Source organism: Manis javanica, chromosome 3, assembly GCF_040802235.1.
Source record: "Manis javanica isolate MJ-LG chromosome 3, MJ_LKY, whole genome shotgun sequence".
NCBI classification, from domain to species: Eukaryota; Metazoa; Chordata; class Mammalia; order Pholidota; family Manidae; genus Manis; species Manis javanica.
The window spans coordinates 80790554-80804341 of NC_133158.1; the positions used below are offsets into that span (position 1 = coordinate 80790554).

The window sequence follows — 13788 nt, forward strand, 5'->3', positions numbered from 1 at the left end:
TTGGGGTACACCTTTTGCTTCTATTTTTAAAATGGTTTATGAGTAAAAATTTAAAAAGAAATAAAAGAACCAATAGCAGCGAGAGCAACTGAAGATACTGATATTTTTCAAGGAAGAGATGATGTCAGCCTGGAATTTTGTGAAGGTAGTATAAGTGGAGAGATGTCAGCACAATTCAGATATACACTTCAGAGACAGAATTGACAGATCTTGTGAAAGTTGGGATGTGATAGCTGAAGTAGATAGACAAAACTCCTCATTTCTTGCAATAGGGGAACTGAGGACTTGATAATATGGGTGAAGGTTGAAACTACTGTGTTGTTTATGTGAAACCATCATAAGATGTGTATCAATGATACTTCAATAAAAAAATTAAAGTGTGGAAAAGAACAAAATACAAATTACTTTTATAAAATATCTCTGAATGAAAGAGGACTTAGAAATTTTAATACAAATGGAAGAGATAAATAAAATATCTGTTGTTTATGTGAAACCATCATAAGATGTGTATCAATGATACTTCAATAAAAAAATTAAAGTGTGGAAAAGAACAAAATACAAATTACTTTTATAAAATATCTCTGAATGAAAGAGGACTTAGAAATTTTAATACAAATGGAAGAGATAAATAACCAATTGATGTAGAACTTTTCATTAATCCATCCTTTCCTGATTGATTTGTGCTAACCTTATTTTATATGGGAAGTTAATTTTGGATAATCTTTTTTCATTGATATATCAACTGATTGTTGATTTAAAACCAAATTATTTTAATTATGGAACTTCAGAAATTTTAATGTATAAACATCAAGTCTGTTTATTATTATGTTTATAGAAAAATGTTAGAATTATTTTGCCAAGTCCCCAGATAAGTCCATGGATGTTTGAGTGAAGTGAATCTGTGGATTATTTTGGGACTAACAAGCCAAATAAAGTTACACCTTCAGTTAATGACATGTACTAAAGAAATTCCATGAAGACTCAAGAGTTAAATGCAAACATTTAAATAATCCAAAAAAAAAGAGGTATAAAAACAAGGAGGAGTTAGAAGAAAAATAGAAATAGAAATGTTGGTTGACCATAGACCCAATTAAGATAAAGGAATTCTAAATAAAAATGCATGAGAGTGACCACGTAAGACAAAATTAATAAATATATCATATTTAGAAATTATAAATAACAAGCACTAAAATACTATTAGCACACAGGAAATTATTTGCCACAAATAGTCACAGCATTCAGTATCTTTTCTTTGTAAATAGTAGTACAAATAAATGAGGAAAAACAATAAAAGTTAAAGGAAAAGTGAACATAATGCAAAGAAGTAAAAATGGGTAATAAACACATAAAACGTTAATATATTTCACTTAACCAAAAATATTTAAAAACTGTTCTTTCATTATATTTTTAAATGCTTATTGAGTGTTTACCATATAAGTCACTATTCTGAATTTCATAATACATAACATGTTTGATGCCTTCAGGAAGGTAAAGGAACTTGATCATCTGTAGGTTAAAGTAGATCTTAATCTACAGTAGCCAACCTGTTATAATTCATTGTTAGGCTGCAAAATGTATATCTGACTGTATGTTTGTGTGTATTCCTTCTCATTCCATTTTTTCCCTGTTCTTGGAGGCTTATCTCAATCAAATTTCCTAAATAAAGATTACTGTAATTAGTTAGTTTTCTTCTAGTCTCTCTCCCACAAAACTAATCTATACGTACCTGCTAGGTCAGTTTTCTGAATAGAAAGTATCATTTCAGTGTCCTGACAGGAAATTTTAAATGTTTGTAACACTCTACATAGGATCAGATTTGATATCTTCCATTAACTAGACCCAACTGAGTATAGATTATTAACTAGACCCAAGTTGAATCAAGACTGACTCTTCTACACATTTAAACGTTCTATTTTGATGCTACGTTGGTTTATTGAGGTTCAGGACAATAGTGTGACACAATTCCAGGAGAGTAGTAAGAGTTGGTAATGAAAGTTAACATTGCATTTCCTCCTGATTTACTCTGGTAATTGTGGAATTTGGGTTAAGACTTTCCAGACAGTTTTGAAATTCCACTGATGTATCTTTTAACAAACATAGTCATGATTTAGAGATTAATATATATAAAATGTTTATTTTTCTTTTTCTGTATTCCTTATCTATACAACATTTTGATAAATTGAAATCAGTTTTCCAGAGAGGAAGTTTGTTTAAGAATATTATATTCCCTCATAACTTTTTTCATAAGATGTATTACCTCCTTATTTCTCAGGCTATAAATAAAAGGGTTTAATAAAGGAATTACTATTGTATAAAAAATTGCCACCGGTATATCTTTGTCCCCTTCTTCAAATGGTCGAATGTACATGAGGAGACAAATGTAGAATATTGAGACAGAGAGAAAGTGGGATGCACAGGTAGAAAATGCTTTACCTCTCCCCTCTTTGGATTTCATTTTGAAAACAGTGAAAAGGATGCAAATGTAAGAGATCAAGACAGTAGCAATGGTGAAGATTTGAATTGGCATTGAAAAAATATATATCATTAGTTCATTGATATAAGGGTCAGTACAAGATAGTCTATAAAGTGGAAGAATATCACAAAAAAAGTGGTCAATTTGATTAGACCTGCAGAAATGTAACCTTAACAGAAACCCTACGTGAATCATAGAATGTAGGTTACTAGCTATGTAGGCCCCTATAGTCACCTGGATGCAGAGTTTCTTTGACATCATGGTGTGGTACTACAGTGGACTGCATATGGCCACATAACGGTCATAGGCCATTGCAGCCAGGAGAAAGCAATCTGCGGTTTCAGCAAGGCAGAGAAAGTAAAACTGTGCCATGCATTCCTTGAGGGAAATCATTCTGTCCTTAGAAAGGAAGTTCTCTAACATCTTGGGGGTAATGGCACAGGAACAACAGGAATCCATCAGCGCAAGGTTACCCAGAAAGATGTACATTGGCGTGTGAAGACAATGCTCCGTGTAAATCAATGCCACCAAGCCAAGATTCCCCACCATGGTGATCACATAGATGGCAAAGAACACCGTAAACAGAAGGATCTTCAGCACTTGATGATCTGTGAATCCTATGAGGATGAACTCAGTTGTCAAGGAGTGATTTTCTTTAGCCATACTGACTTTTCAGCTGAGATGGAAACTGTAGAGAAATGAGTTTCTAAATAATAGTATATCTAATTATCCCCTCTAATTTTCCCACATACAAAAAGAAAGAAGCTTTTCTTTAATCATCCTATGCTGTCCCCTGGAACACACACTAGGTCAACTTTGTGAAAACAAATGCATCACAGATTTACACAATCTTAACATAATTAAGAGATTGTAGAAATGCCTTATCCTATGCTGTCTCCTGAAACACACGCTAGGTCAACTTTGTGAGAACATATGCATCACAGATATACACACTCTTAACAGAATTAAGGGATTGTAGAAATGCCTGTGCGAATTGTCAGGACAGGAAAAGTTTTCTCTGCATGAATTATCAAACGCCGATTTACAAATTCCTGGCCAGTAATATATAATCTGGCTTTTCCAAAATTAGAAGACAGTAAGTTTTTAAAAAGGTTTTCCTAGTTTAGTACCCCTTCGCAGATAACCTTGCCAAGGGATATTTTAAAGAAAGAACTTATTCATCCTTTAAACTGGGATAAGAATATAGAATACCTTTAATCTTTCTTAGTAAGTTAATTTTGATACCATTTTTATATTTATTTTAGCACATTCTGGATTCTACCCCTATATGGTATGATACATTCACCCAAGAAGTTATTACTCTTAATTATCCATTTATCCTAATACTTTCTATCTCTAGTTTCAGTTGTCTTACATGCATATCCAACATTTTGAGAGTTGGTTACCAAATCTCCATTTAAACTGTTTATACTTGTCATGATAAATATTTCTTTTGTATTTTCATACTTCCGTAGAAAGTAATGTCCTTGTTTATGGTGAATTCCATTTACAGTGTTTATATTCATCATGATAAATATTTCTTTTGCATTTTCATACTTCTCTAGAAAGTAATGTCCTTGTTTCTGGTGAATTATATTATAATAAATATATTTATTATATGATTGTTTACAAACTGTTTACTCCTAATTCACTATATATGTATTGGAATTCAATCATCACCCAAATTTATTATGTATTTATTATGGTTTAGCAACCATCATATTATAAGAAATGTAGTTTTTAAAGGATGCTAAAATTACATTTCTGTTCTCCTAGAAATTGCTAAAGGTCTTTGCCCTCAGCACTTTTCACATAGACAATTTTGGAGAAGTGCCTGTAGGTTCTTCAAAGTATATTGTTTTAAAAACATATCTTGGTTAATTTTTTTTCTGTTTCTTATCCTTCACTACACTGAATTTAAAATAGTGTTTTTCTCTTTGCTCACATAGTATGGTAAGGCTTTCAGGAGTTTTATCGTAAGCGGTTGCAAATGAATAAAGTAAGTTTGCCTTTATATATTAGGTCTATAACACTCTTAAATCAGAATTATAGTATTTTGGAAAGACAGAAAAGTATTCAAAGACATCTTATCATAATTTTAGCAACACTTAATGCTAAACCAACTGAAAATACTTTTATTTAGTTGTTAGTTTTCAATAATCACTATTTTATATAGAACATACTGGATTGAAAAAATAATGGGTGAAAACTCATTTTTTCCCCCAATTTGAAATATATTCAACTGAATTAGAAATCAATTTTGCTTTACCTCCCAGAATTATTTTACAGAGTCATTTATAGCCTTACCTGTATATTTACTGATAAGACAATGGTACTTTAGAACTCAGAATAGGTCAGAATGATCCACTCTGCTGTGCCTTATTATGGCATTCCATAGCATCTAAAATTTAGAGAAAAACAAAGAAAATTATTAGGTAGATAAAATGCATAAAGAATTAAAATGCTGAAGTATTTTAGAGAAATGTATATTTCTGCAGAAATCAGTCTTCATATTTGAGTTTGCTTACATTTTATAGTAGCCGATTTACCATCTGATTTTTTTTTCAAAGAATAAAAACCTTGTCTTAAGAACATTTGGGAATAAATTATGAAAATCTGGGACTCTCTCCACTAGTAGGTCAATGACAATAATTATGTTAGACTCAGTGAAGTTAAATAAATTTTGCATTGATTCTAAAGGGATTTTCTTGGCATTGGCATCAGGGTATTTCTGCAGAGGCTCTTAACCTGAGAGACATGATTCCCAAAACATAGGTTAAACCGAAAGCCATCAGTTAAACATGGATGTTCTTTGAGATTCTGGAGTGAAATCAAATGGCTATCACTAAAGTAAGCTTAAAGGTCTTCTTGATTTTTCACATATTTGATCTTTCTCTCTCTCTCTCTAATCTTCTTTACTTGAAAACTATAGTGGAAGGGAAAAAACTCATATTGATCACTTAATGAAGGAAGTGGAAGGAAAACGAAGATTTGGAGAGATTTGGAGTTGTGGGAAAAAAGGGCAAAAAATGTAAAATGTATGATCAACCAGGGTTGTGTTCTTCTTCACTCCCTTTGATGAATCTCACCAAATCCTAGATTCATCTTCTCAAACAACTCTGACATTGTGTTCTGTAGTTTCACTTATACATCATAAGAGAACATTTTAATTGCTCTTCGATCTCTATTCCTTTTCTGTTATAGATATGCTTTTATGGTCTGGAAATGTTTTTAGCCCCTCATTCTCTCCAAACCAAATATTAGTCCTTTATTTTAGTATTTCAAGGGCTCCTTAGACTGGGCTTATATCCCCTACGACTTTATTTTCTACCTTTAAGAATCCATCTCCAGATATACCCATCACTTCTCTATTCCTTGATGTACTAGAGTTAAATTCTAACCCAGAACATTTACTCAAAATCTACTCCTCATCTAAAATGCCCTCTTTGACCTGTTCCTCTGTACAAATCTTCCTCAGTCTTTAGATGAGATCTGATTCTATCCTGAAGGTATCCTCAACTTTTTGAACTGCAAAATACTTACTGCCTTTATAATACAAAGAGTTTTTGAACATGCTTCATTTTTATGTTTGTCCAGCTGTTCTTCTTAAGAAAATCTTGTTAATTTTCAGCCAGATTATATTTTTACTTTAAATCTATTTTTTACACTGTAAATCTCTTATAGTTCCAGATAATATAAGCCTTTAAAGAATGCTTATTGAATTGAAAGGTTGCAGACATTTCAATTAATTATATATTCAACATGTCAGTACTAATTATAATAGACAAGTCATTGAGTGAGCTATTGAGTGGAGTAGCCCACACCAATCTATAGAGCAAAATCACTTACATACTGTAACAGAGCAGGTCAGACTGAGTTAAATAGCAAAATATAAGTATCAAAATATTTAAAAAGTAAGATATATAGGAATACCAAAAAAAGATAATTTAGAAGACTTAAAGAAGATATTACAAAGAACTCACATTTCCTTGATTCCTGAAGGATAAATTAGATTTCAGTAAGCAGAAAATGGGTAGTAAGCTATCACAGGCTGAAGGAACTATATGATTAAAGGTAAGGGCATGAGAATTTTAAAGCTCAAGGCACATTTAAGGAAGGAAGAATAAACCAGGGTAGCCAGAGTCTGGGCACCTGCTAGGAGTAGAAGGAACTGTTGGGCAGTTCAGGTTGTAACTTGTTCTGCTTCTGCTCCCTCTATTTATCTGTCACTGCTCTCTCACTAAGATCATACTCATCTCTTAATCAACTCCAAAGCGTGTTTGTTGATTTATTTATTTATTTTTATTTATTTATTTTGGTATCATTAATCTATAATTACATGAGGAACATTATGTTTACTAGGTTTCCCCCTTCACCAAGTCCCCCCACAACCCCCATTACAGTCACTGTCCATCAGTGTAATAAGATGCTATAAAATCACTACTTGTCTTCTCTGTGTTGCACAGCCTTCCCCGTTCCTCCCCCCACATTATACATGCTAATAGTAATGCCCCCTTCCTTTTTCCCTGCCCTTATCCTTCCCTTCCCACCCATCCTCCCCAGTCCCTTTCCCTTTGGTAACTGTTAGTCCTTCTTGGGTTCTGTGAGTCTGCTGCTGTTTTGTTCATTCAGTTTTTTCTCTCTTCTTATACTCCACATATGAGTGAAATCATTTGGTACTTGTCTTTCTCTGCCTGGCTTATTTCACTGAGCATAACACTCTCTAGTTCCATCCATGTTGCAAATGGTACAATTTATTTTCTTCTTATGGCTGAATAATATTCCATTGTGTATATGTACCACATCTTCTTTATCCATTCATTTACTGATGGACACTTAGGTTGTTTCCATGTCTTGGATATTGTAAATAGTGCTGCTATAAATATAGGGGTACATATGTCTTTTTCAAACTGGACTCTTACATTCTTAGGGTAAATTCCTAGAGGTGGAATTCCTGGGTCAAATGGCATTTCTACTTTGAGTTTTTTGAGGAACCTCCATACTGCTTTCCATAATGGTTGAACTAATTTACATATCCACCATCAGTGTAGGAGGGTTTCCCTTTCTCCACATCCTCACCAGTATTTGTTGTTGTCTTTTGGATGTTGACCATCCTAACTGGTGTGTGGTTATATGTCATTGTGGTTTTAATTTGCATTTATCTGATGAATAGCGATGTGGAGCATCTTTTCATGCACACAGAGAAATTTTTGTACATCATTCACATAATTTTTTTTGCCCAGAAATCATATCACATTATATGGAAACATCTCAACTATGTTTACAAAATTCTATCTGTATTGCATGATTTACTTTTGAAAAGAAGTTGCTTTTCACTTATTTAAATACCATGTTTTTATTAAAGGACAAATTTAAGGTGTTAATTACTTTTGAAATATTTTTTGAGTAGCTACTTATCAAAGACTGGACTACCAAATTTAAAATATTTGTCTTTGGGGGGTGGCGCCAGGATGGCGGCATGAGTAGAGCAGTGGAAATCTCCTCCCAAAAACACATAGAGCTATGAAAATATAACAAAGAAAACTCTTCCTAAAATAGAGAACAGAGGACACAGGACAACATCCAGACCACATCCACACCTGCAAGAAACCAGCGCCTCGCGAAAGGGGGTAAGATTCAAGCCCCGGCCCGGCGGGACCCAAGCGCCCCTCCCCCCGGCTCCCAGCGGGAGGAAAGAAACTGGAGCGGGTTTTTTTTTTTTTTTTGGAGAGTGCTTTTTGGAAGCCTTAAAGGGACAGGGACCCCGTTGCTAGGGAGGAAGGGCAGCGGGACCGGTGAGCAGGTGCCTTGGAGTGGCGCCTGAGGACAAAGATTATCATGCATTTTTCCCTATGGGACCTGTGGGTGGGTGCCTGAGACCGGCACCTGAGGACAGAGGAAATCGGGTGTTTCTCCCCTTTTTTTTTCTCTTTTTGGCGAGTGCTTTTTGGAAGCCTTAAAGGGACAGGGACCCCGTTGCTAGAGAGGCAGGGCTGTGGGACCAGTGAGCGGGTGCCTGGGAACAGTGCCTGAGGACAAAGATTATCCCGCGTTTTTCCCTACGGGACCTGTGGGCGGGTGCCTCAGACCGGCACCTGAGGACGGAGGAAATCGGGTGTTTCTCCCCTTTTTTTTTCTCTTTTTGGCGAGTGCTTTTTGGAAGCCTTAAAGGGACAGGGACCCCGGTGCTAGGGAGGCAGAGCAGCAGGACCAGTGAGCGGGTGCCTGGGATCGGCGCCTGAAGACAAACAATATCGTGCATTTTTCACTGTGGGACCAGTGGGTGGGTGCTTCTTGGAAGCCTTGAAGGAACAGAGACCCCAGTGCTGGGGAGGCAGGGCAGCAGGACCACTGAGCGGGTGCCTGGGACTGGCACCTGAGGAAAAAAAAAAATCGCGTGTTTTTTCCTTTTTTTTTTTTTTCTGTTCCCTCTCTCATTGTTGCTGTTGTTGTTTTGGTTTGGAGAGTGCCTTTTGAAAGTCTTAAAGGGGCAGGACAGGACACTTAGACCAGAGGCAGGGAATCTGGGGATCTCTGGGCACTCTAACACCCTGGGCAACAGGGAGCACAGAGGCCCCTTACAGAGATAAATAGCCTCCCGGCCACTCCCCCTCCAACGGGGCTTCACCACTTTGGAGGAGCAGCCCCAGCCAGGCCACGCCCACAGAGACAGTGGAGATAAACTCCATAGCAAACAGGCAGGTAGCAGAAGCCCTGCCCGCGCAGAGCTGACAAGCATAAGCCACTAGAGGTCGCTATTCTCCCAGGAGAGAAAGGCCACAAACCAACAAGAAGGGAAGTTCTTCCAGTGACCACTTGTACCAGCTCTGCAAACTATCTCTATCACCATGAAAAGGCAAAACTACAGGCAGACAAAGATCACAGAGACAACACCTGAGGAGACAGACCTAACCAGTCCTCCTGAAAAAGAATTCAAAATAAAAATCATGAACATGCTGACAGAGATGCAGAGAAAAATGCAAGAGCAATGGGATGAGACGCAGAGAAAAATGCAAGAGCAATGGGATGAAGTCTGGAGGGAGATCATAGATGTCAGGAAGGAGATCACAGAAGGGAAACAATCCCTGGAAGGATTTATAAGCAGAATGGATAAGATGAAGAGGCCATTGAAGGAATAGAAACCAGAGAACAGGAACGTATAGAAGCTGACATAGAGAGAGATAAAAGGATCTCCAGGAATGAAACAACACTAAGAGAACTATGTGACCAAGCCAAAAGGAATAATATTCATATTATAGGGGTACCAGAAGAAGAAAGAGGAAAAGGGATAGAAAGTCTCTTTGAAGAAATAATTGCTGAAAACTTCCCCAAACTGGGGGAGGAAGTAATCAAACAGGCCATGGAATTACACAGAACCCCCAACAGAAAGGATCCAAGGAGGACAACACCAAGACACATAGTAATTAAAATGGCAAGGATCAAGGACAAGGAAAGAGTTTTAAAGGCGGCTAGAGAGAAAAAGGTCAACTATAAAGGAAAATCCATCAGGCTAACATCAGACTTCTCGACAGAAACCCTACAGGGCAGAAGAGAATGGTATGATATACTTAATGCAATGAAACAGAAGGGCCTTGAACCAAGGATACTGTATCCAGCACGACTATCATTTAAAAATGATGGCGGGATTAAACAATTCCTAGACAAGCAAAAGCTGAGGGATTTTGCTTCCCACAAACCACCTCTACAGGGCATCCTACAGGGACTGCTCTAGATGGGAGCACTCCTAAAAAGAGCACAGAACAAAACACACAAAATATGAAGAAGGGAGGAGCAGGAATAAGAAGGGAGAGAAGAAAAGAATCTCCAGACAGTGTATATAACAGCTCAATAAGCGAGCTAAGTTAGGCAGTAAGATACTAAAGAAGCTAACCTAGAACCTTTGGTAACCACGAATCTAAAGCCTGCAATGGCAATATGTACATATCTCTCAGTAGTCACCCTAAATGTAAATGGACTTAATGCACCAATCAAAAGACACAGAGTAATAGAATGGATAAAAAAGCAAGACCCATCTATATGCTGCTTACAAGAAACTTACCTTAAATCCAAAGAGAAGCATAGACTAAAAGTCAAGGGATGGAAAAACATATTTCAGGCAAACAACAGTGAGAAGAAAGCAGGGGTTGCAGTACTAATATCAGATGAAATAGACTTCAAAACAAAGAAAGTAACAAGAGATAAAGAAGGATACTACATAATGATAAAGGGCTCAGTCCAACAAGAGGACATAACCATTCTAAATATATATGCACCCAATACAGGAGCACCAGCATATGTGAAGCAAATACTAACAGAACTAAAGAGGGAAATAGACTGCAATACATTCATTGTAGGAGACTTCAACACACCACTCACCCCAAAGGGTAGATCCACCGGGCAGAATATAAGTAAGAACACACAGGCACTGAACAACACCCTAGAACAGATGGACCTAATAGACATCTATAGAACTCTACATCCAAAAGCAACAGGATATACGTTCTTCTCAAGTGCACATGGAACATTCTCCAGAATACACCACATACTAGCTCACAAAAAGAGCCTCAGTAAATTCCAAAATATTGAAATTCTACCAACCAATTTTTCAGACCACAAAGGTATAAAAGTAGAAATAAATTCCACAAAGAAAACAAGAAGGCTCACAAACACATGGAGGCTTAACAACATGCTACTAAATAATCAATGGATCAATGAACAAATCAAAATAGAGATCAAGGAATATATAGAAACAAATGACAACAACAACACTAAGCCCCAACTTCTGTGAGACGCAGCAAAAGCAATCTTCAGAGGAGAGTATATAGCAATCCAGGCACACTTGAAGAAGGAAGAACAATCCCAAATGAATAGTCTAACATCACAATTATCAAAACTGGAAAAAGAAGAACAAATGAGGCCTAAAGTCAGCAGAAGGAGGGACATAATAAAGATCAGAGAAGAAATAAACAAAATTGAGAAGAATAACACAATAGCAAAAATCAACGAAACCAAGAGCTGGTTCTTTGAGAAAATAAACAAAATAGATAAGCCTCTAGCCCAACTTATTAAGAGAAAAAGAGAATCAACACAAATTAACATAATCAGAAATGAGAATGGAAAAATCACGACAGAGTCCACAGAAATACAAAGAATTATTAAAGACTACTATGAAAACCTATATGCCAACAAGCTGGAAAACCTAGAAGAAATGGACAACTTCCTAGAAAAATACAACCTCCCAAGACTGACCAAGGAAGAAACACAAAAGTTAAACAAACCAATTATGAGCAAAGAAATTGAAACGGTAATCAAAAAACTACCCAAGAACAAAACCCTGGGGCCAGACGGATTTACCTCGAAATTTTATCAGACACACAGAGAAGACATAATACCCATTCTCCTTAAAGTGTTCCAAAAAATAGAAGAAGAGGGAATACTCCCAAACTCATTCTATGAAGCCAACATAACCCTAATACCAAAGCCAGGCAAAGACCCCACCAAAAAAGAAAATTACAGACCAATATCCCTGATGAATGTAGATGCAAAAATACTCAATAAAATATTAGCAAACAGAATTCAAGAGTATATCAAAAGGATCATGCACCATGACCAAGTGGGGTTCATCCCAGGGATGCAAGGATGGTACAACATTTGAAAATCCATCAACATCATCCACCACATCAACAAAAAGAAAGACAAAAACCACATGATCATCTCCATAGATGCTGAAAAAGCATTTGACAAAATTCAACATCCATTCATGATAAAAACTCTCAGCAAAATGGGAATAGAGGGCAAGTACCTCAACATAATAAAGGCCATATATGATAAACCCACAGCCAGCATTATACTGAACAGCGAGAAGCTGAAAGCATTTCCTCTGAAATCGGGAACCAGACAGGGATGCCCACTCTCCCCACTGTTATTTAACATAGTACTGAAGGTCAAAGCCACGGCAATCAGACAAAACAAATAAATACAAGGAATCCAGATTGGTAAAGAAGAAGTTAAACTGTCACTATTTGCAGATGATATGATACTGTACATAAAAAACCCTAAAGACTACACTCCAAAACTACTAGAACTGATATCGGAATATAGCAAAGTTGCAGGATACAAAATTAACACACAGAAATCTGTAGCTTTCCTACACACCAACAATGAATCAATACAAAGAGAAATCAGGAAAACAATTCCATTCACCATTGCATCAAAAAGAATAAAATACCTAGGAGTAAACCTAACCAAAGAAGTGAAAGACTTATACTCTGAAAACTACAAGTCACTCTTAAGAGAAATTAAAGGGGACACTAATAAATGGAAACTCATCCCATGCTCATGGCTAGGAAGAATTAATATCATCAAAATGGCCATCCTGCCCAAAGCAATATACAGATTTGATGCAATCCCTCTCAAATTACCGGCAACATTCTTCAATGAATTGGAACAAATAATTCAAAAATTAATATGGAAACACCAAAGACCCCGAATAGCCAAAGCAATCCTGAAAAAGAAGAACAAAGTAGGGGGGATCTCACTCCCCAACTTCAAGCTCTACTACAAAGCCATAGTAATGAAGACAATTTGGTACTGGCACAAGAACAGAGCCACAGACCAGTGGAACAGATTAGAAACTTCAGAAATTAACCCAAACAAATATGGTCAATTAATATTTGATAGAGGAGCCATGGACATACAATGGGGAAATGACGGTCTCTTCAACAGATGGTGTTGGCAAAACTGGACAGCTACGTGTAGGAGAATGAAACTGGACCATTGTCTAACCCCATATACAAAGGTAAACTCAAAATGGATCAAAGACCTGAATGTAAGTCATGAAACCATTAAACTCTTGGAAAAAAACATAGGCAAAAACCTCTTAGACATAAACATGAATGACCTCTTCTTGAACATATCTCCACGGGCAAGGAAAACAACAGCAAAAATGAGCAAGTGGGACTACATTAAGCTGAAAAGCTTCTGTAAAGTGAAAGACACCATCAATAGAACAAAAAGGAACCCTACAGTATGGGAGAATATATTTGAAAATGACAGATCCGATAAAGGCTTGACATCCAGAATATATAAAGAGCTCACATGCCTCAACAAACAAAAAACAAATAACCCAATTAAAAAATGGGCAGAGGAACTGAACAGACAGTTCTCTAAAAAAGAAATACAGATGGCCAAGAGACACATGAAAAGGTGCTCCACATCGCTAATTATCAGAGAAATGCAAATTAAAACTACAATGAGGTATCACCTCACACCAGTAAGGATAGCTGCCATCCAAAAGACAAACAACAAATGTTGGC

At 36.5% G+C, this 13788-nt stretch overlaps 1 protein-coding gene across 1 annotated transcript in view; it reads right to left on the minus strand.

The window, feature by feature from the left end:
* Positions 1-2160: 2160 nt before the first annotated feature.
* Positions 2161-13788, minus strand: part of LOC140848409 (olfactory receptor 5K4-like) — a 78690-nt gene continuing 67062 nt past the window's right edge. The window contains 2 exon segments of the mRNA XM_073231783.1: positions 2161-3161; positions 4781-4874. Of these exon segments, the coding sequence (XP_073087884.1) occupies positions 2186-3136 (951 nt within the window). The 5' untranslated portion in view covers positions 3137-3161; positions 4781-4874 and the 3' untranslated portion in view covers positions 2161-2185.